The sequence below is a fragment of the Haemaphysalis longicornis genome, unplaced genomic scaffold, assembly GCF_048455015.1.
Source record: "Haemaphysalis longicornis isolate Haplotype H1 unplaced genomic scaffold, Haemaphysalis longicornis Haplotype H1 scaffold_10, whole genome shotgun sequence".
Lineage (NCBI taxonomy): Eukaryota > Metazoa > Arthropoda > Arachnida > Ixodida > Ixodidae > Haemaphysalis > Haemaphysalis longicornis.
This window is the reverse complement of record NW_027526204.1, coordinates 11,364,553-11,386,956: the sequence shown is the minus strand read 5'-3', so window position 1 is coordinate 11,386,956 and position 22,404 is coordinate 11,364,553. Positions and strand designations below refer to the sequence as shown.

The window sequence follows — 22,404 nt, the reverse complement described above, 5'->3', positions numbered from 1 at the left end:
GCCGGTTGAAGCTGGGGTACACGGTTTTTTAGAAGGCCAGACCTCCCGCCGCACCCTCCCCCCTCAAGCTGTGGGAAGAAGACAAAGAATGACATTGCAATAAATTAAGCCCAACCTACCTCTGACGTCCGTGAATGTGATGTGATAGCGTTCTCCCGTTTTTCAAAGGATTGTTCGGAAAAAACTGAATTCACTTTGCCTACCTGCTTCTTCCTGTTTCACCTATGCACTCCGCTTCTGTCCACGCATCTTACGCCGAATTTTGATTTTTCAGAACCCTGACCACTGTTTTCAGCGATCGCGCGCACTAGTTTTTACTAGTGCGCACGGTCCCTGTAAACAGGGGCAAAAAAACAAACGAACAGCCTTACAACTTTTTAATTTGATGAAACTTCCCACATAAATCCGTTTTTTAGTGGCACAGGCGTCCTGCGCGTCGGCAGCATCATCGGCTACATGATGACGTCTGCAATTAGCGGTTGCATTCTCTGGAAGGCGGCAAGGTATCCAAGCGAAAAAGGAAACCGCTGGCCGTGTTCTACCAGCGTTTGTCCTCCTCCGCGTTGTGAACTCTTCCACAGTAACTCCAACACTGCTGCCAATTCAGCTTCAACTAATGTTCAGGCGTAACCCTTACAGCTCTGGAATTTTTATTTCAAGCACCAGTTTTTGTTTCTGCATATTTGGCACAGCTCTGCACCTCAGAAGCGTAGAAATGGACAATTATGGCGACAGGGCAAGTATTTATTGTTTACAGCTAGGCATTACGATTAATTAGGTCATTGTGCAATGAAGAACTTCCGTACAGGTAAAAACAAGAATTTTCCTTTTGCCCCAAACGCTATTACACCCTGAGCCTATAGGAAAAAGATTAAGCTGGTAGTGGAAGTATGAACAGATTTATGGACAAACCAGGATTTCGGTTTCCTGGCCCGACCGACCGAACGTTTCCTGGCCCGACCGTCTCCTATGTCAATTTCTATGTTTTGAATGGGTCCATAACTAGCCTGAGGCTAAGGACCCAGCCACTGCTGTTTGTATTTTGTACATGTGAAAACTGCACAATAAACAAGTTCAACTTCAACGTTCTACACTGGGTCTACTGCTGCTGCTTCTTTTTCATATCGTCCAGCCACACAAAAGTGCAAAAATGGTGATTTCTATCGCAAGAAGCACCGCTGAAAAACCCTTGCTCAGAAAACCAGAGTTTTCATGTTGTTATAAAGTCGCTAGAAGATATTTTCTGCGGTGCCATCAAATGACGACACCAGCACAGAAAGGGTTATCTTAAACAATAAACATTTTGTACCGTCCGTTCTTTTATGAAGGTACCCCGACCATATCGCCCATCTTACATGGGCGGTATCAGGATCTTGCAGTCGGCTCTAATGCTCGCCAAGCGCAAAAAGTGAGCGATTGCTCCAAACGCAAGCGGCCTAAAATACAATCTAAAAAATTAATCCGGGGCTGGAATACTAATAGGGCAGGCGTCTCAACACTTTTTTGCTGTATTTTATTTCACCGTAACGATGTGTGCGAAGCATACAAAGAGTTCAACCTCTCTATGCTTCATATTTTTCCCAATATTTTGGATAGTCACCTCTTTTTAGGGAAGCAGATTTTGAAGAAATTTATGTCGATCTTTTCACTATTCAAACTTTTAGGTAAACTGTAATGTTGTGCAGCAGTGAATAACAGAAAGAGGTTATTACCCGTTCGCGCGTAGGGGTAAAGAACGAGCGCGGCTCCTCAGTGCTTGTTTCGTGCCCAAGCACTATTTATTTACTACGCCTGTGTGGCTAGGACAAATTTTGAGGCAAGAATACTTCGCCGCAGCTTATAAACCAATTCACTCAGGCCCGTCAGGCTGCCCTCGCCTTTACCTGGCGCAACTGTTTTCTCGTAATGGTGGCTTCGTGTTTGTGATGATGTTGGGGAATGGGTCGGATCGGCATTAATGGAGCCACACGTTCTTTTTTATAAGATAGAACCGTAGTTTCAGCTTTCCTTCTGTTGTATTTATTGTGCTTGTAACTGCAGCTCTGCGCACGTACTGCCCGTTTTAAATGCTTCTGTTCTCGCCAGCGTACTGGTTCTCGGAGGCAAGAGCAGTGAACATGTTCAACGTGTATAGCACCCATTTCTTCGTATAAGAGAGCAACCTACAGCACACCAATCGCAGTCGCATGCACACTCATGCAAATAAATAGGGAAATATGAATGTCGTCGGAAGCGAAACAACAGTTTGTGTGAGTTTTATATAACCATCAAAGCATGCAAATGCACGTATTTTTCTCTTCTTGCCATAAGTAGGATTCGGCATCAAACGAAATGAAATTTGTTCAATGGTGTTCACACTGATTTTTGGCGGATGTGAACAAGTGAAGACAAATGTTCCAGTCTACAGTCCTTTGAGCGTAGCAGGCGGGGTACGAATACTTTAAAATGATCGAACGTACAGCAAAGTACGAGGTTCCATAAAGAAAAAGCAAAAGGGTTGCTTATTGATGTGCCCCTGCGTAATCCGCGCTTCGTTTATACCAGCCTCCCATGCACCTGCGTGCCCAAATGTGCCTGGGTTTAAGACTTTTCAGTGACGTAAATACACCATGCCCCAGTTTTTGGCTGCTCTAAAAGAATGCTAACTTCGTGATCATAAAATCAGGAACTATCAGCGGGCACAATATTCGTACTAATGCTGATGCGGGAATGTGGTGTACAGGAAATATAAAATGTTCGTCAGGCCTGTTTTTATATGACAGTGTATTGCGAGAATAAAATGCTTTCCATGCTTTGAGAGGTTTTAAGAACAGTTGCTGAAAGACATAACGGGGGAAAACAAAACGCCAGGCGTCGCTGACTGCCAGCTAAATGTCGAAACCAAAATACACGTAAAATACAAGATAATTAGCGTTATATTCAAAAAGTTCACTCCTTTTCTTTGTACTAAATGAGTGTTTTCCTAATAAATTTCGCGATATTTTACCGTGGACGCGCTTGATTTATCCTGAAGTTCCCCGTGGCTCCCTTTATTACAAATGCGAACATCAATGCACACAATATTTGACTAAAGAAATCTAAGAACCGCAAGAAGGCAGCGAATTAGGCGAGTTGGAGTACGTTCATAATGGTCAGCGCAGGCGAACACAGGCCAAGAAGAGCATGAACGACACGAGCGCTGTCTAGCAACTGAACGTCGTTAGAAAAAACACGTGCTATGTAAGCAAAGAAGTGTTATTAGAAAACAAAAAATACAAAAAAACCTCAATCGGCTGAGAAAAATTTTGGCCACGCAACCCCTCAAACACCCGACTTGTCTAAGAAGACAACCTCATCATCTGTTAGCAAAATTGAAGGATGGCCACCCACGTGTCTCCGGTTTTTATATTCTTATACGCTTCGGCTATTTCCCTCGTGAGCCAGAATAACTGTTGCGCCCTTGGCATCCTAAAATGTGGATCCATAAAAGTACAGACATATTCTCTCAGCGGCTACAGAGTGTTCATGGTGTGAAGGGTTAGTCATTTTATAGACACTAGACGGCCAAACGTTGGCTTTTAAGTTCGTAACCGCACGACAACTTTTATTTTGTGTGTAAAAGCGTTTTACACACCCGCCGCGGTGGCTCAGTGGCTAAGGCGTTGCGCTGCTGAGCGCGAGGTCGCGGGTTCGATTCCCGGCCGCGGCGGCCGCTTTTCTGATGGAGGCGAAAAGCAAAAACGCCCGTGTGTACGAGATTTCGGCGCACGATAAAGATCCCCAGGTGGTCAAAATTAATCCGGAGCCCTCCACTACGGCGCGCCTCATCGCCTGCGCTGTGTCGCCCCGTTAAACCCCACAATCAAAAAGCGTTTTACAGAAAGGGTTGAGAGGAAGCTTCACTATGAAGAACTTCGCTACTTGGTGGGGACTAAATCTGGTGATTTTGATTGATTGTGGGGTTTTAACGCGCCGACGCAGCGCAGGCGATGAGGCGCGCCGTAGTGGAGGGCTCCGGATTAATTTTGACCACCTGGGGATCTTTAACGTGCGCCGAAATCTCGTACACACGGGCGTTTTTGCTTTTCGCCTCCATCAGAAAAGCGGCCGCCGCGGCCGGGAATCGAACCCGCGACCTCGCGCTCAGCAGCGCAACGCCTTAGCCTTAGTAAAATCTGGTGATTTTACGGTTGAGATAACTAAGGTATTCACTGTATTGAGGCATACATGAGTTTGTATTACTAGAAATGAAAGTCAGAAAGAATGTTTTTCCATTACCTTCCGTGCTCGAACAACAAAAATTGAGGTATGGCAGCGTGAATTCCGCGCCTCCGTATCACTGCTGTTGAGTAGTAACTCAATACCAGCCGCAAATTAGCTAACTACTGTGCGACTTATTTCCAAATTGTTTGCTTTTAATGCGACCGAGTATCCACCATCATTCGAGAAGGAGGCGGTCTCACCTCTGGCGCGATGTAGTCTGGCGTTCCACAGAAGGTGGACGTTTTCTGGGCGTCAGCCAGGCCGCACTTGCACATGCCAAAGTCTGCGATTTTCACGTGGCCCATGCGATCCAGCAGCACATTGTCCAGCTTCAGGTCTCTGGTAGTCGGGGTCACCGCAAGCGGCCGTTAGTGTCCAAAACCACGCCAAACACACGCCACAAGTCATGCGTCCACAACACGTGAGAAACATGGGTGGCACGGCACATGCTATAAGGCAGAAGCAGACGCACGCACCACAAGAGCAACAATGCAGGTAAGGTGATCCCAATCATTCTAAATATCATGTCAATTTTTTATCCAGCAAATTCGACGTTTTATAGCAACTTTGCCTACATGTGAAGAAAACAATATTCCAATCTAGGATGGGGTGTCAATAGAAAATACAAGCTCTGTCCGGGAAGAATATCTTATGCAGAACACAATCGATGTTACGAAGCCTACGCTTTCTTTCAGCGGCACTGTACACGTTATTTCAAGAAATATTCTTTACCTCACATCGTGCAAGCTGCCGTTGTCATCTTTTGAAGAATCAAGTATACACTATCTTTCTCTAGCTGTTTCTTAGTTCCAGTGAAGAGAACAGATTTATTTAACCTACCTTTTTTATTTTAGATCAGCGTCTCACATCGTGGGGAAGTGCTTATCGTATTTTAAGCAATTTTCATCCAACGTTTATACTAAAGAACCTGCTCCTTACGTTTCTTTCTGGAGCAGAAACAAAGAGGGGTTCTGAGCGCACAATGTAAAAGCTCGGTGTCAGGGGCAGGGCTTCAGCGTCATGCTCAAACCTTATTACTTGCATTTACATTAGTTTTTTAGAGTAGTTTCCAAACTTCTTTTCAATGACCCTGCCCAGCTAAGTGAAATTAGAAACTGCCACTGGAATTTGGTGCCTTCTCTATAACGGCAGCTATTACCCGTGAAGTGGCCCAGTTATTTTGCGAGAAAAATTGAACCAAGCAAAACTTGCACACAGAAACGTGGTTTTGCACTGCGACCCTGCTCCTGACATTTGTCTAGTTCCTACTTCGTAAATTTATTTCTTGCGGAAGTCTAATAGATATACAAAGTGTTTATAAGTGTCTCTGCTTCGTCAGGGCAACTTGCGGTGACAAGAACAATATACCATTTCTGTGATTAATTCAAAACTTAATAAAGGAGACACTTAGTCGTCGGTGGGGGAGACTATCACAAACTTTCCCCTGTGACAGTTTTGATCGTATCCTATAATCCATCATACGGCTTTATTCCCCAGGTTGCGAATGTTACCAAAACTTGTTCAGTCACGTTTGCACTGCTTGTGAAACATTTGATTACACGAAGTCGTTCCGGCTTTTGGTTCAGGCTATGCGAGAATCTCTGACAGAATAACAATTAATTCCTAGTTAGACCAGGAAACTTTGAGTAATAATTTTTGAGTAGATTTGAAAAAATGTTTCTGCTGCTTTTAGTACTTTGCGCCTCAACTTTGCTGCAGACTATGTATACTAATTTGGAGGCTGCTTTTTCAGCATTTTAGTACGCAGAAGTTTTTCTGTAACATCATAAAAAAGAGCAATAGACCGAAGTGGAGCAAAGCGAACATGAGTGTAAACTAAGATATTGTTCCGCTGCCTTTATCGCAGTGTAAATGCGAGTGTCGTGCACCACGCCTGAAGAGCCGACTAAGTATGCGAGCTGCTCTCAGAACGTATTTTTAATGAAGTACCTTTGTATTCTTGAAAGATATTCGAACATCTAACAATTTGCGCGTACCTACGGCATATCTTGGACCTTTTAAATATTATTCAGTCATCTCGAAATATGCTGTGATACAACCGTTTAGACATACTGAAAAAGTATGAACACTTGTTATACTCAAGCTAAAATGCCGTTCGGCGCGTAACAGCTGCACCCGGGATATGTTTTCTACAATAGAGGATAACTACTACTTAACCTACGCCAAGTGTATTTCCTTAGCGTGCATCGATATCTGCTTACACACAAGCTTTCTTGCAAGTTTTTGCATATTCGCGTAGTACAGCTGAAAGCAGTTTAATATACATTTTAGCATCAAAATATGCTCTGCCAAATAGGCCCACACTACTCCTTGCGTCAAAAATACTTACACTAGTACACAAACCTTCATTTAAATGTGAAACATTATTACCAACATGTCTTACACACTCAAGTGTTGTACGCATTTTCCGCAGTGTCTATGTAACCAACACTGAGTGGTTAGCAATAATTTGGATAGTGGGGTGCCAGATGAACCATACTCGTCATTTTTGATGTTAAGTACATCTCCAAATTGGCATCAAAAATAAGCTCCTTGTGTTTTTGAAATGCAATAAATTCAGGTATTGATGGTCACCAGGAAACCATTCCACAAATAATACTCTTTTCACCAGGGTAATAAAATAGCGTGCTGAAGAGCTTTTTGCTTGCCGTAAAACGACAAAACTAAGACTTGAACACCCCATCAAATGTAGGTAATATCCAATCTGTCTTTATTAGGGGTAACTATAAAGCGCTCTTCTCACCATATCTTGTGTAACCAACCTTCTAAGCACGGGAGGTGGTCAGTATGTTTCATTGAAACTTTCGGGGGATTCCAACGTGCATGCGTGTAGTGGACTCATAATAGAGAACAACGCACATCATGCTGTTGTAAATTCACACTGTCACTGCAGACAGGCGAGCGCTTACCGTGGGGGCCAAGCTCGCAGATAAATTTGCTTAGCGTAATTTAGTCACTAAGCTAGTATAAGTGGTTAATTTATTTTTTGGACCAGACTGAAATGCAAGCAACCCTTGTCTCAACTATGAGTTCATGAGCGGATACGTAGCTTCTGAACACGCGCAGAGAGCGATAAAATAGGGAGTCTGTCTCTCAGTTCTCGAAGAAGGGCTTGCGTTCGGGCTAGTTGGTATAACATAACGTTCATCTTCAGCGCAGAAAAAAATAGGGACTTGCCTACTGTGTCCCTGTTTTTTTCTGCGCTTAAGATGAACGTTATGTCAGTTCTCAATCACACAGTTTCACCCGTACCGTGAGTTCCTCAAGCGTCTCAATTCTGCAACCGCTGACACCATTCAGTTGCGACAATCTCGCAAACTGAGACGACTTAACCAAGTGTAACTGATTGAGTCATTGAGGTTGAACTTCTTTCTTCTGTAGTCTATAGGTACCTAGAAATTGCCAGTTTATAACCAAAGATGTTCCGTTATCACACCGGCCGCCGCACGCATTTAAGGTAACCGGCAGTCAAAAAAGAAGGTAATGTTCCCAAACAATGTGGCGCATGATTGCTTCTTATAGTAACATTATAGCCATGCCAAGTTTGACTACACTACTAAATCTGAAAGGAAAGAAATAAAAATTTCCATGATTGTATTTAAGGGTTCAAGTCTCGTTACATTATGATTTCAAGAAATACCAACAACCGGTAACCTGGGCCGCCGTTACCCTCATGTCGAAACTTGCGGCGCTCGATGTGGCATTTTTCTCCCGTCTCTTCTGTGATCATTGGATCACCCATTGTCACATCGCAACGCGCTCTAATAGACGAGATTCAAACACCATTCGTGTAATAAATCATCTAAATAATTTCACAGTGGGTATTATTTATTTTCGCGTGATAGGCGCGACATTTTGGTGGCCAACAAAGAGAAAAAGGACGCATATGTCCCGTAACTGTGTTCACATTTAGCAGCAACCACTCGACGGTATGGCGCAAATACATTGTTTCTTACTCTGGCTTGTTCGCACAATAATGGTGAAGTGAAGCATCCTCAACCTGTTCGCTGCTGAAACCAATGCTTTCCTTTGTTATTTGCGGTTCAGCTTTGAGCGATAGGGAATGACCAGTTACTTCATCAAAACAGCTTTGATTGGGCTTATGCGACCGCATAGGCCCACAGTGGCGCAACTGACTCGTAGGTAAAAAATGTTTTCCAGTGGTGGCACATTTTTCGTGCGATCGATGGGCTTACTCAAGTAATCGAAGATTACAAAAGCGAATAAATAACCTCATTTCCATGCGATAAACTTGGGCCAAACTTCTCGTGTGACCTTTGAATGTAATACGCCCAAAGAAACGATGACGTCGCAATCGCAGGATCGCGGACGTGCATTGTTGATTGGCCGCTCTTCAGTGTATCAGATCGGGTTATCGCGCATGGGCAACGATAGCGTTTTCACTTCGCTTCCTGTATCTCCCTTCCCTTCGCTGCCCACAGCTATATAACTGATATGAATAAACGACCAGTGGTTCATTACTTGCTCAGCTACTTCTGGCCTCGCCCCGTTATTTACGAACCCGATACATTTCTGACGCACTCAGAACTGCACAACTGCGACTGTAGTTTGGGGGGAGGGGGGCTAACACTTTCTGCTTTGCAGCCTCTGTGCCACCATTGCACGTAGCTACATCCGAGTACGCCCCCCCCCCCCCCGTTTCTGTTACGTCTGTAAATTATTAGTTCCGTGTTACAAGTTCAAAATTTCTTCGTGTTTTGTTCGCTTCCATTCTGTTTTTTTATTCTTGTTGCCCCTTGCCCTTTCTGTACGCAATAACTAGAGTGTCATCCCGTTGACAGCTGTAAATTGTATGAGTAGTGTTTTACGTTCTTTTTGCATTTTTCTTACGAAGCCACGCCTACGTCTTTCTTTCGGTGCTTATACATGCAATTCAAAGAAGGCGGTGGTTGAAGCCGTCATCTGTTGCTATCACGTAAGACTGTTTCCATGCGTGCAAAGCATTGGTGGACGCTGGAGGGCAATGATAGTCAAGTACGTTTTGCATGCGGCTGTCAAAATGCATAACGTGTGCTTCAGTTACACAAAAAACCTTGTAGGCAGTACAAGGGTAGTGGGTCTGTTCGTAGCTACCATTCGTGCGGGTATAACTTGGAAGTAGACCAAAAGGAAACAGACTGCCATATCTTGATAATACTATCGAACACCTTAACAACGTGTGGGTTCGCGCTCGCTGCTAATCTATGATAAGGCTTTCAAGCACCAAATACTGAGACAGGAATCGTAAAGCACATGTCTTTGTCTTTTACATGCCCTATCTAAATATTTGGGGCTTTGAAAGTCTTATTATCGAACGCCGTACGTACGGACAGGTAGTTTTACGTTATCCTTCACATTGCAGTTTAGACCAGCAGTTAAACAAGATTGGTGGTCGCGATAGCTGCCTTCTTGCATATTTCTATTTTGAAATCAAAAACCACTCGAGGCATGCTCTCCGAAACCCGGAGGCTTACAGGGCCACAACCCTCTAACTGAAGGTTGCCATTGTCTGCTAAAAGGGCGTTAGTTCTACGGGAAGCGCTCGTTCGGAGCTACCGTTTTTGAGCATGCCTGACGACGGAATATTTGTCAAAAGCCTCTTCATACCCACTCGAGGCATGCACAATATGCATCTAAAATGTTCGCGCGCCGTGTCAGTTTGGCGTAAATTTCAGAGGTGGTACGTGGGAAAGAAAATCAGTGCCAAGAAGGGTGACCAGGGAACCTCAGGTTGAGTGCAAAGACTACATGAAACAAAACACTGTAATTGGCAATTGGACACTCTTCCTAACTAATTAGGTAAAGGAAACTTGGGTGTACTACACTATTACTCCGTGAGTCACATTGAAGCGGTCAGTTTACCCCCCGCGTCGGAGGCACCTTATTGTCAGTGTAACACACCGACCAAGACCGCTCTACTCGGAGGACAGGAGTCAGGTCGCGTCGGGCCGTGAGACGTCTACGTTGAAACCACACCCTACCACCCCCCTTAGTAGAACATGCATGTCAGTAAACGGTGACCGCGTGAAGCCTGTCTGCGCGTGCACGCCCCCTCCTCTCCAAAATTCACACATTAAAATGGCAGGGGGCAGACAAACGCCCGCGTGTCGAGTAGTACACACGAGTAGGGAAAGAGGCGGAGGCGGTGGAGGGGAGAATAAAGTGCTACTGCAAACATGTTCCCACGGAGATGGGCACGCTTCACTGAGCACCACATAATGTGGAAAAGCCAGTTTATAAAGACCAAGCTGACATGGAGGTTCTTGAACGCGGCTTCACGTCTAAACATGCATGTATTTTTAGGTAGCAATTTTTTTGGAGCAATAAAATACATTTCATATCAAAATATGGAGACCGAAGACCGTTTTCAAAGGCAATAGTATTTTGGTCTGTCTGTCTGTCTGTCTGTCTGTCTGTCTGTCTGTCTGTCTGTCTGTCTGTATGTCTGTCTGTCCATCCGTCCGTCCGTCCCTCGATTAGGATGCCAGGCCAAAACTTAATAGAATTCTTGTATCGCATGTTCATAAAATACCAAATATGGTGACGATGTTCATTATTGTCAACATTGATGAGCAAAAAAAATCAACGTACTAGAGGCAAGACATCAATATACAAGTTATGTTTCCTCCGTTCACTTATTTAAAATAGATGGCTAATTTATTTGTGTGATAGCACATTAATAGGGTCCTTGAAAGAAATATTTTGACTCAAAACTCGGAAAAGTGCTCGTGGCGCCCCCTCGCTACCGCATTCCAAAATTCCAACAGTAACACAATGTTCCAGTAGGCGGCGCGCGTACAGTTGAATGGTGCAAAATTGAATTCCCTCCAGCAGCACCCACTGTGTTTAGCGTGGGAAGAGTAAGAACGTAGGGGAAGTGCGTTAGGGGTGCACCTGAGAGGCATTTACATGGCGGGGGCGGAAAACGACTATCGTATTTTAAAAACATTTGAAGCGGCACCTTTTTTTATGAAGTTCCTCATATACTCAGACAAGTTGCCGAGATTTTTTGTTGCGCACGGTCACGAGAACTGGGCAGTTCAGCCATACAGAACGTCGCTATAAGAATGCATGCGGTATTTGTTTAAGGAAAACAATTGAAACAAGCCGGGATAAAGGGGGGCAGAAGAAAGACGAAATGAAAGTACAGCAAAACTAAATAATGCCGCTTAAACGGCGCCAGCCACACCAAAAATAAAATATAACTAAAAAGACGACGCACACGCTCTCTCACCATGCGGCGTCAAAACGTATGCTTTCTAGCGGTTTGAGCGCCAGAGGTACAGTTCCAGTTGTTTTGTATATTTGATGTAAATCACTTTGACAATTACGCGACTCACTTTTGCTGCATTTGAGCGTTGTTGTTAATGGGTTTTAGGTTTTAGACATTGGAAACCGAGCGTGCTGCTGCGCGCTGGCCTGCTCACCCGGTAATAGCGGCAGGAACGCGGCGGTGATGCCTGGGCGCGTTTTGCAATCCACAGAACGACCTTCGCTCCTTCCGATGTTTGTCACCAGGCGTCCAAACACCTCCATTATCATCGACTGTGCTCACAACCCAGCGGTGCCGCCTCTTTGCTACGCTCTTCCGCTTCCCAAGCTGCGGGTGATCCTGACGACCAGCGCTGCCCTGAACGCGGAACAACCACTGGGCTCCAGGACTGAGATGGCCCAATCGCCACTAGGGCTCCATTACTGATAAATCACAGCCCTTTCTCTGCGAAATCAAGTTACCTACTACAACTACTACTACTACAACTACTACTACTACTACTACTACTACTACTACTACTACTACTACTACTACTACTACTGCTACTGCTACTGCTACTGCTACTACTACTACTGCTACTACTACTACTACTACTACTACTACTACTACTACTACTGCTACTGCTACTACTACTACTACTACTGCTACTGCTACTGCTACTACTACTACTGCTACTACTACCAGTTATGCTATAAGCTAAGCCACTCACTGCATACCTCGCGGCGTCTGATTCTGGCGCCATCTCTTAGAGGGAGACTGTTTGTTCGCGGGGCTGGATTACTTTTACACTCGGTGCAACAATAATGAGAAAACCATCCGATCCGCTCTCCGCACCGCGTGCTGCGCTCGTAACTATAGTCACAACTTTAGTCGAACGGTCGGCCGCACGATAATACAAGTAGTAAAGACTCCCAACAGCCTTACGCTCACCGCCCTCTTCCCAGCTCATTTTACCGCAATTTCCTCCCCCGTCTGCCACGTTACGTTTCCGCTGCATCTATGTCTCCACTTTCTTGCTCACGCTCTCTTCAACATCACCGTCATCATTTCGGCGTTGCTCTCTACGTTCGCTCTCGTTGAGCCTCCGTTATGCTCCCCGCGTTCGTTGGGTTACAAGGAGGGGTTGAAAAACAAAAGAAATTTCAGCCTTCTGCCACTGCCTTCACCAGGTCCATTTTTGGCATTACATATACAGCGTGCCACGGGCGGCTGCTGTTCATGACGTCTCACAGTTCGGTGCTTTGGGAGCTGTTGGCGCTGTCCTGATGAGTTCGTCTACTTGCTTATGTATCCGCGTTCGCTTAAACCAAGGATGCCTCGACATCACTTGAAGTACGTATAAATAATATATTGAGATTATTTATATCATAAGTTATCCATCAGACCAGAATATCGACCCCTCGAGAAAGTCCCTCTACGCGATCGATATGCTTCCCACTACGCAAGCAACCTTGGCGGGATGTTGTCCAAATTCTTCTTTTCTCTGATAACATCTGGCTACGATAGCAACAAAATAATTACCCCTTGAAATATTGCAATGAACACCTCGTGAACGCCGTTCAGATTGTTTTAGCGTAAGGGTTTTTCTCTCATACCGGGGCTCGATCCACCGCCTGCTGCTTTACTCGCTCGTGACTGTCCAGGACATAAAATTTGCTGGCAGCCATTTCTGGAATCTGTTGGGGAGGATATGTGAAGGATGTTGAGACGCGTTGATGTGAAAATGTCCTCGGATTGGATGTTAAGCTTTCTTCGGAGCAGTGAGGATAAATTGTCTTGGCTTCCACTCATAACCCAAAAGAGCTGTCAGGGAAGATTAAACTTCGCTGAAGTTGATGTAAAGCAGCAACTTAGTTAAAATTGAATTGAGTGGAAGCAAGCTTCGACAAGTCAGGCTAAAAGTGCTAGGGGAACTTGGATTTATTTCTAACGAAGGTAAATGTGGTTTCTTGGGTTAGCTTGTTCGTCCTGGCAAAATTAAGCGCAGAGGTGCCGACAGAGTAGACAGGACGTGCATCTGTCCTGTTGTGTCCTGCGTTTTCTGGGTGTAAATAAATCAACTTTTTTGAAAGCGACAATGAAGTCTTGTCCATTTTCTGCAGACTGGATGAATTCTCTAAAAATGTAATGTAAGTTCACAGCAGACGCAAACGCGCTAGGTATGTGTCGCATATGAGCAAGTCCTAAGCAACGGGTGAAGTACCCTAAAGCTGCCTTGTCGCAGTGGAGCAGCTTTACGCCAGCTGCGAAAGCCGCTACGTGGGCTTAGGAAAGAAAGCGCGCGTGTGCAAAAGGATGGCGCAGCGCGGCGCACCAGTGTTACCCTCCCTCTATTTTTGTTGCTTGGGGCGAAGGAGAACGAAATGCAATGATTTAGATAAAGAGGCCCATAAAGTACGCAAAGGTGTGAGGGAAGAACGCAGAAAAACGACAGTGCAGACTGAGGTGTTCCAGCAGAAATCCAGAAAGTAGATATGTGTTCAATCACCTATAACGGACCAAGAATGCACCGTCCTTTACAGTTTCTAAATTTACTATGAAGTGCTCCGTCAGCTTACAGCAAGCTGTCCTCCTTGGGAACGCTTTCAATGCACGAGGACACGCTTTCTGAATGTCGAACGCAATGCGGCATTTAGAGGCTGCTTTGGCTCAGTGCGAAAATGATGGGGAAACGCGTTTATTCTGGGGGATTGTTAACGAGCACAGCACAAATATGTATATATGTTATTCAATTGTTTCTCAGTTCTACTTCAGCGTGCATGTCCAAAACAAAGCAGGGCACTGCATAAACTCGTTTCTTGTCTGCTTAAAAATCAAGTATTTGGCCAAACGTGTGTTCAGGAAAGTAAACTAAGACAGAGTGATCTTCAATAGCGCCGTTACTCTAAACTACATCAGCAAGGAAATCCTCTAGGAGAAAATGTTAGGCGAAAGGGTGTTACTTCAAGGCTGTCACACCTCCAACACCGCAACCGCATCCCAGCGAGCCATGTTAGCCATTTTATCAGAGCGTGCTCGCACCAGTCTTGCATTGGGCACCTACTTCTGGCGCCATGTACTCTGGCGTCCCGCAGAAGGCTCGCGGCTGCGACCTGTACACCTTCAACTTGCACATGCCGAAGTCGATAATGCGCACATGGCCTTCGCAATCAATGCACAGGTTGTCGAGCTTCAGGTCTCTGGATGGAGAACGAAAGGCCGGAACAAAAAAAAAAAGGAATGCTTCCAAAAGCAGTGTTGATGTGCTGCATTTCCGCCGAATATCCACGCCTTGTGGCTAAGCGTGACGTGAATCGTGACTGGCGTAGTCGTAGTTGTCCCAGTCAAAAACATTTTTTGTGGCATTGCAACTATTTACACGCATATCGGGTTGAGCCCAAATGTCACAGATCGCACGCTTCAATTACAACTACACAACACGATACGACCGAAACGTCTCAGAAAGCTTTCTTTTATCGTGAACTTCGGTTTCCAGTATCGCGCTTGCAATACACCTCAATTTCGGGCATGGTCATATAACCGTCTTGTCCTTGTTTCCCAAAAATTCTTTATTTTGTACCGACAAAACCATTGAGTGGACGACTTATTGTGAACCGAGATTAGACTGCGCACCTCCCGTGGACCACTTGTCTTCCCGGCTCTTTTGCCGTGTTCTCCTACATGCCAATATAATCGCCGCCACTCAGAAAAACGGCAGTTTTTTTCAGTCAGCTGCCTTCTTTATTAAGAGACGTTCTTCACGGGCAGGGTGTATCTTGAAGGATTACTAAATGGTGCTGAAGTGGCGCTCGTCAAATTGGTCATTACTTTTTAAATGAGGCAGCAGTGGGCCCACAATCACGCTTAAGAACATACATTTCCTTGACAGAATCTCTCTTGTTGATTTTTCTATTACGTGGTCATTCTGAACTGATTACAAATTGTTTTATTTTATTGGTTGTTAGCTCATCTACGTGTGCCCGTACAGTGAGCACAACGCTTCCTACGCTCGTGCTGTTTCGGATATTGTCCATGTTACCTTGATCCGCGAGTTGTGCCTCGCACGCGTGTTACAATGCCATTATTTAGTTTACGCACAAGTTACAAAGGCCAGTTTACTAACATTCTACATTAAAATGGGTCAATGTGCTACCTCCCTCTCGTATTTTATACATTGGATCCTGCGGTATTTTAGAAAAACTTTCGACAAAGAAAAAAAATGTCACAGACGTGTTCATTTTGAGATGGTTTAGGGAAGTACTGGTTCTGACGAAACAAGAGAAACTTAAAAGCATTTGTACAAGCCTTTTGTGCTCGGGAGTAAAAGAAATTAGCTTATTTTTACATTACTTCCTTGCGCGCAATCAATATCGAAAGCACCATGTGAAATATCGCAGAGTAACATAGACATATTTAGACTCAGGCACCATGATGAGACCAAAAGAGACAAAAGTATCCTGCGTCATATAATGAAAATATTTTTGCCTCGTTGCCCAAATTTATGAGCACAAATTTATATCTGAATCATTGCGAATTATCTACGGCAGCGCGACAAAGATTACAACGTTTCCAAAGGTAAAGAACTGCATATAAAAGTTATATAACCGGGGTAAGATTCCTAACCGAAAATTGCATTCAGTGCAGGTTTTGCTGATTTATGATCACAATAAACATTACTGCGCCAACATGCGTGGTTTAGGTTTCGAATGAAATTTTTTAAGGAGGCAAGGCTTCGTGAAAACCAAGTCACACATGAAGCACATGGGCACTCAGTGCCCAGTTATGTCAAAAAACATACGTTTGTGCTCCAAGCAAGGACCGCTCAACAATCAGAAACCATGTATTCAGAAACCACGTGTTCGCCTCCACAAAACAATGCGCGGTTCAAAAATAACAAATAAATGTAGTCCTCACCTGTAGACGATGCCTTTTTTATGAAGAAACTTGAGGGCGCAGACAATCTCGGCGGCGTAAAACCTGTAGCAGAAATCAAACCATAGAATTCTTCTCACGTACTTTGAAGGCAAAAGCATCGTAATACTTACAAGCAACTCATTTATAGCTAAATCTGATTTCCGCCTGCCTTTTTGTTTTGATTTCTCTGTTTTTCGCCGCAAATTACTTCGACCTGCTGCTATTCTTCAGCTGACGTACCATCACGCTTAGGTGTCATATCCCGTACACTATTCGACAACTTATAAATTTCCCGATTCACAGTCTTGTGAGTGCTGTATGGGGGTGCATCGAGCCTCAAAGCTTCGGATTGCTAGCCTATTCCTGAACTGTCCAAGTACCATGAAGAAGGAAACAACAACAATGCCTTTTGCTCTACCGCTGTCAACTTGCGCAGATACTTAGTGGTAGCACACCGGCCTGCTGCTGTGGACGCCGGTGTACAAATCCCGCCTGAGAACAAATGTGTTGTTTATATTCGTACTCTTTTTACTAGCGGCTATTTTCTTGACTGCACAAAAACAACAAGCATGTATTTTCGCAGACTCGTGCGCTTAAGTCTTTCGATTCAACACAACACGGAATTTCATGCAGTAAATATTTACCTAGCCTACGGCGGACCCCTGGTGAAGTGCCGAGGAAAAGCCTAGGCCGTCTAAGGTTCTTCACTGCACACTTAACACCAAGCCAGTCTTAAAAACCGCAACCATAGTCTAAACTCTAGCCCCCGACATGTGCTTTGTACCGCAGGGTCTTAATTCTTACTCACTGAGCTACCGAAGTTAGGGCGAAGGACCAAGTTTTTTCCACCGTTTGGGCATTATCCAATCATCTCCGTGCATCAAGTCGAGCGACATTTCACCGAAAAATTTACCCTATGGGAGACACGAAAGCTATCACAATGGAGCCTCGTAAAAAGCCTGTGGCACCAGTTTTCGATTGTTATCGAGCCATATTCGTTTCCTTTTAGAGAACGTTTTTGGTGTGGTCACCTTGCGTGCCCTTTGGTAGGAATAAGAGCGACCTACTATTTCTGGGCCCTCTAGACTTCATCAAGAGGCACTATAAAACTGCATGAAGGACAGATGTCCTTCACATATCCTCTCTATGCACTCTAATGGCGGCCGTGACTGTGTTAGGCGCTGGATTTTAGCGATTGGGGCGGGTATTTTTTGCGTATAGCCATACTTCTGATTCGAGTGATTTTGCAATCAGCGGTACGGAAATTTGAATCCAGGAAAGCGCGCCGATTTAAGGGAATTAGGAAGTTTCTTCGCTTGACATCAGCACCTGTTTCAGCTTGAATGCGGGCGCACCTGACAGTTCGAATATTGAAAATGACTAACGAGGTTGTCTGACGTTTACCCATACAAAAGTGATGAGTGTTTATGTTATGCTTGCGTGAATGTCTATTTGTGTGCGCGCGTGTGCGTGTGAGTGTGCGCGTGTTTATATGTGTGCGCGCGTCAGTATGTGCGCGCGCACACACAAGAATTTTGAGAGAGGCGAGACCCAGTGCTCAACATACAGGTGAAGATGTCGCATCCGGCAATCGCCCAAAAGTTGGTGTTGTGCCCTATATGCACCAGATTTCCCACAACCTCAAGAAGATTGGGAAGAAGGCGAATATTAAGCTGGTTTTTTCGGCGCCCAACAAGCTTGGGAAGCTGAGCAGACTCACGAACGACAATCGCCCCACCCCAGAGAAGTGCAACAGGAAGCACGAGAAGAGGTTTGTTCCCTGTGCGAGCAGGGTAGTGTACAGCCTCCCGCTCAAATGTAAGAGGCAGCACATTGACCAGACCGGGCGTTTCCTGAATGATCGGTTACGCGAGCACTGCAATAATATAAAATTTGGCACTGGTGGTTTCTTGGCGGCACATTGTTTGAGATTCGGCTGTCAGCCTATCTTTGAGAAGTGTGCAATTTTATCTCGTGGTCGTACGCAACTTTTGCGAGAAATCACTGAGGCTGAGGCGATAGGAAGACTCGGTGATAAGTGTGTTAGCAAGCCCTCGCTGGCTCTTACCGAAAAGGAATTGGTTTTCTTGGCCGCCGCATCACCGAATGTTTAATCTCTCTTTTTTGCGTGCGCATGAGCGATCGTCCTTTGAAAAGTTTATAAAGTTGACACAGTGGCAATAAAAAGTAGTTGGAAGTTTGCGCCGTGTGTGTCTGTCCTCACTCCGTCCGTGTCCCTTTTTAGCGCTATCATTTTATTTATCAGTGGGTGAGTGTGCGCGTGTTTATATGTGTGCGCGCGCCAGTATGTGCGTGTATTTGTCTGTGTGTATGCATATAAGTGATCCGTAGCTTCCGTATTCTGTTATTTCAGCCTCGCCATAACCCCCATTGCTCACAAACCTCACAACCGGATTCGGCGAGAATCTGATTCGGTTGTTGCCTACTGGCGAGCATGTACTTCGGTGTGTACTTCAGAATTGGTGCTTCTGATAAGGCATGGAGATATCGGAAGTAGTTGAACCCGGGGTTTAGCCCTAAACAGGCATTTGTCTAGAAATAAAAGGAATCGGTTTTACAAAAAATGTTTAAGTTGTATTAGTACCCGCATTTACACTTATTATCTAATAATCGGGTGACACAAGTGAACCATGGGCAGCAAGGGCACCAGTGAGTTCGAAGGTGACCCCGAAACGTATCGGTAAACATGAACAAATGGAAACAAACATGATTTCAAGCGTGTTTCGAGCCCTTTTGCAGATTGCCGATCCTCCTAGATAGTGTCGCAATAATTTGCCGTGACCGTGCAGCTCCTCTCCTAATGATGTTACTAAGTCATAGGCTTCTTATTACTTAACAAATATTTAAAGTTTGAAGTGAAAAAAATACCTGTGCACGGTTTAGGCTAAGTAAAGCCCTTGAACATTTGGAACGCGTTTCGCGTCGTACAGACATAACACATTTCTTGTAGCAGAATCAATAAATGGTGGTGCTGAAATATAGCATATTTCCCACCAAAACTTAAGAGTAAAATTCTGCCGGACGAATTTTTAGAACACATTACCACTCTACTCGCCCTCTAGTACCGTTTATCAGCGCTGCATTTTTACACATAGTATATTCAGCAGTATTTTAGGTATTTCTTTTATGTACACCGTTTTCTGGTCAGGCACACACCAGTGACTTTCAAAGATGTTCATAAAGCCAGGCCCCTTTTCGCTTACCTTGCCCTGTCCTGGTCGAACCTTCCCGACTGCTGAATGTGGAACATCAGGTCACCCCCGTTCAAGAACTCCATGACGAAGAAAAGGTGGCTCTGCAGTATAGGACGTTAATTCTTTATTGTAAAATGGCACCAGTGCCGAATGTACTCAACAATTCAAATCACATTTCTGTGCACGCTTTTATTGGAAAATTAGGCTCCACCAAAGTATTCCCGAAAAATTAGAACTATCGCGAAATCGAAAGACACTTTTATAAGTAAAACATTTTACGAAACACTGCTAAATGTTTACTTCATTATAAGCACTGAGCTACATCATACATTATTTACTACCTCAGTCAAACTCCGCCAAACCGCTCTAAAGACATGCTTGTTACAGTGAAATAGTTAAAGGAGATTTTAAAAACATTGCTGCATTTTTAATGATGACGCAAAATTTCAAAGCCTTTCTCTTTTCTTCTTACAGGTTTCTTATTAAAAAGAAAATGCCTAAATTGTTATGAGTGGTGACAGTCTTCATACATATGTGTTTAATCTTCCGTGATACCCATCAAAAACTATTTAAAGGCAGTAACTCACACGGATCTCGTAGCTCAGTGGCTAGGGTTGTGTACTCGTCAGCCCAATTACGCGCGTTCAATCCTGGATGTCACGGCGATTTTATGATGAAGGACACAAATATAAACGCCGTTTGTGTCAAGGTATTGAGACCGGTCAGTTATCGCCATGCGGCCAAAATTAACACACCACCAACCACGTCGACGCACATCATAGCCAGAGTGTAGCTCCGGCCTGTAAAACTACCAAATTTAGCATTCTAAAGCGAATAGAAGGCAGAATATATGCCAAATACTCTCGGATATACTAGTTTCGCCGACGTGCCAAATGAGCGCCGCGGTTTTCTTAAATCTTATATGCTTTCAGAACGTGATTAAGCAACAAATCACGTACTTAGAATAAGGGGTCAGAAAGTACGAAAGTCAAAAATTGCCGCTAAATGCCCATCAGATATATTAAAACGTACTGAAAGGATTTTCCTCTCTTTCCCGGTTTCGGCGTTCTTTGGCCGCTCAAAATTATGTCGTTACAGCGATGCAGCGGCGACCGGCCGAATGTCTTTCAGTTGCAGAATTAAACGCATTCGATAGCCGTTTTTAAAAAAGCCACAAAAGTTAAGCAATACATGAAGGAGGATCCAGGCATGACGACAAAATCACGAAGTGCCGATCCGTGTTGGCTATAACTATAGAGTTTGCCGCGCTGCCAGACGTAAAGTTAAGAGTGGAAGCGTTTATCGGTGGTGTTGCAGAGTCCCTTTAGGCCGGTGTTTCGGCAGAGCAGCCTGCCGACACTGCCTCTCCGGTGCTGTCATGGTCGCCTCGACATGAGCACGTGACATGGCTTCAAAGCACGCCACAAAGAGGATAGGGCTTTTCTTCTCTGCTGCCAGCCTGTGCTACGCCATGACTCGCTCCGCTAAGGACGTGCCTTCCTCCCCCTCTGCCCGATCCTCGGCTCTCCGCAGGTTACGCTTTCAGTTAAAAACTGACAACTGCCATACCACCTATGGTCGCATTGAGGTCGGTTTAATTGCTTCTACGCTATGATTATTCCTGTTACTTGAATCAAATATGCATGTGAGAAAGAGCAGCCAAGGGTTGCAAGGCTAGATACGCGAGGTGTGAGGGCGCGCGCACAGGTGCGATTTATTTAGTGTTTCTATCTGGCAGTGCGCTCCAGATCGGACCACTTAAGACTAATAAAATATAACTCAAACGAGCAAAACATATGCAGAAAAATATTCGACAGCGGGGGTACTGTTGTAATGCAGCACTTCTTTTTCAGCAAATTTTCGACATCGAAAATTACTTCTGTGAAAGACTTGCGGGGAGAGCTGCAGTAAAGGAATCGTTTCTCCAATATAGAAAAGAAATACACGTTATCAGTTGGTGCTGTAGTATCCGTGCTTTTTCAATGAATCAGCGATGATTACAAACGGTGCAACATCTGAATAGAAATACAGCTGCAGATACGCGAACCCTAGCATGAAACAGTATTGGCTTACAGAAACCCACCGTTTCAGGTCCCACAAAATCTTAGTGTTAAGTGCATGATATTGTGATGAAGCCAGAGACGACGCAGTTGTCTTGAAGGAAAACAATTTTATTGGAGCGAACTCGTGCTCCCCTAACAACTCGAAGAATACACAGGTGGCGAAGCAGCAGTCAGCAGAGTGACGTACGCAAGCGAGCGTCGGTGATCGGAAACCCGCGGCGTCTGCTCTGCAAAGCCTTTATCTTTCGGCGCGAGTGTTTCTCGAACCGTCGATTTACGTCTAGAACATTGTAGATCAAAGAAGATTATTCGAGGCTAGTGATGGTAGGGCGAAACGCTCTTCGTATCAGAATGAGATAACCCGTGCGGCATAAAAATAAAGAATGGAACACGGGCTTCGCTTCGGACACAGATGGCATGAAGGGGTGCGGCCGGGCAGTAAACACAAAACAAACAAACGAACTCCATGCCTAGTTCGCGGAAATATGGCAGTGCTCAGCCACGTTTAAAGGGAGACACCACCGATTTCTGTCGAGTGTGTGTCCTTTAGCTAATATGAAAGTGTTTCATGTAGTAGGATAACTACAAGGAAGCTCTAAACACAGTGGTGGAAATAATTTTATATCCACCTATCCTAAACTTCCTGAAGTCCTAAAGGTGCCGCTGTGTGGTGTCTGAAGGTGACACTACCGCACAT

At 44.7% G+C, this 22,404-nt stretch overlaps 1 protein-coding gene across 7 annotated transcripts in view; it reads right to left on the bottom strand.

Annotated features, from left to right (window-relative positions):
- Window positions 1-22,404, bottom strand: part of LOC144158171 (putative protein kinase C delta type homolog) — a 493,518-nt gene that overhangs the window by 38,363 nt on the left and 432,751 nt on the right. For 3 of the 7 annotated variants that reach the window (XM_077688850.1, XM_077688849.1, XM_077688846.1), the window contains 3 exons: window positions 19,654-19,745; window positions 16,430-16,492; window positions 4,443-4,581 (listed from right to left, as the gene is read on the bottom strand). In XM_077688850.1, coding sequence (XP_077544976.1) covers window positions 4,443-4,581; window positions 16,430-16,492; window positions 19,654-19,745 — 294 coding nt within the window. Of the gene's footprint in view, window positions 1-4,442; window positions 4,582-14,579; window positions 14,716-16,429; window positions 16,493-19,653; window positions 19,746-22,404 lie in introns of all 7 variants that reach the window. The other 4 variants (XM_077688851.1, XM_077688847.1, XR_013319963.1 and 1 more) reach the window with 3 other exon arrangements.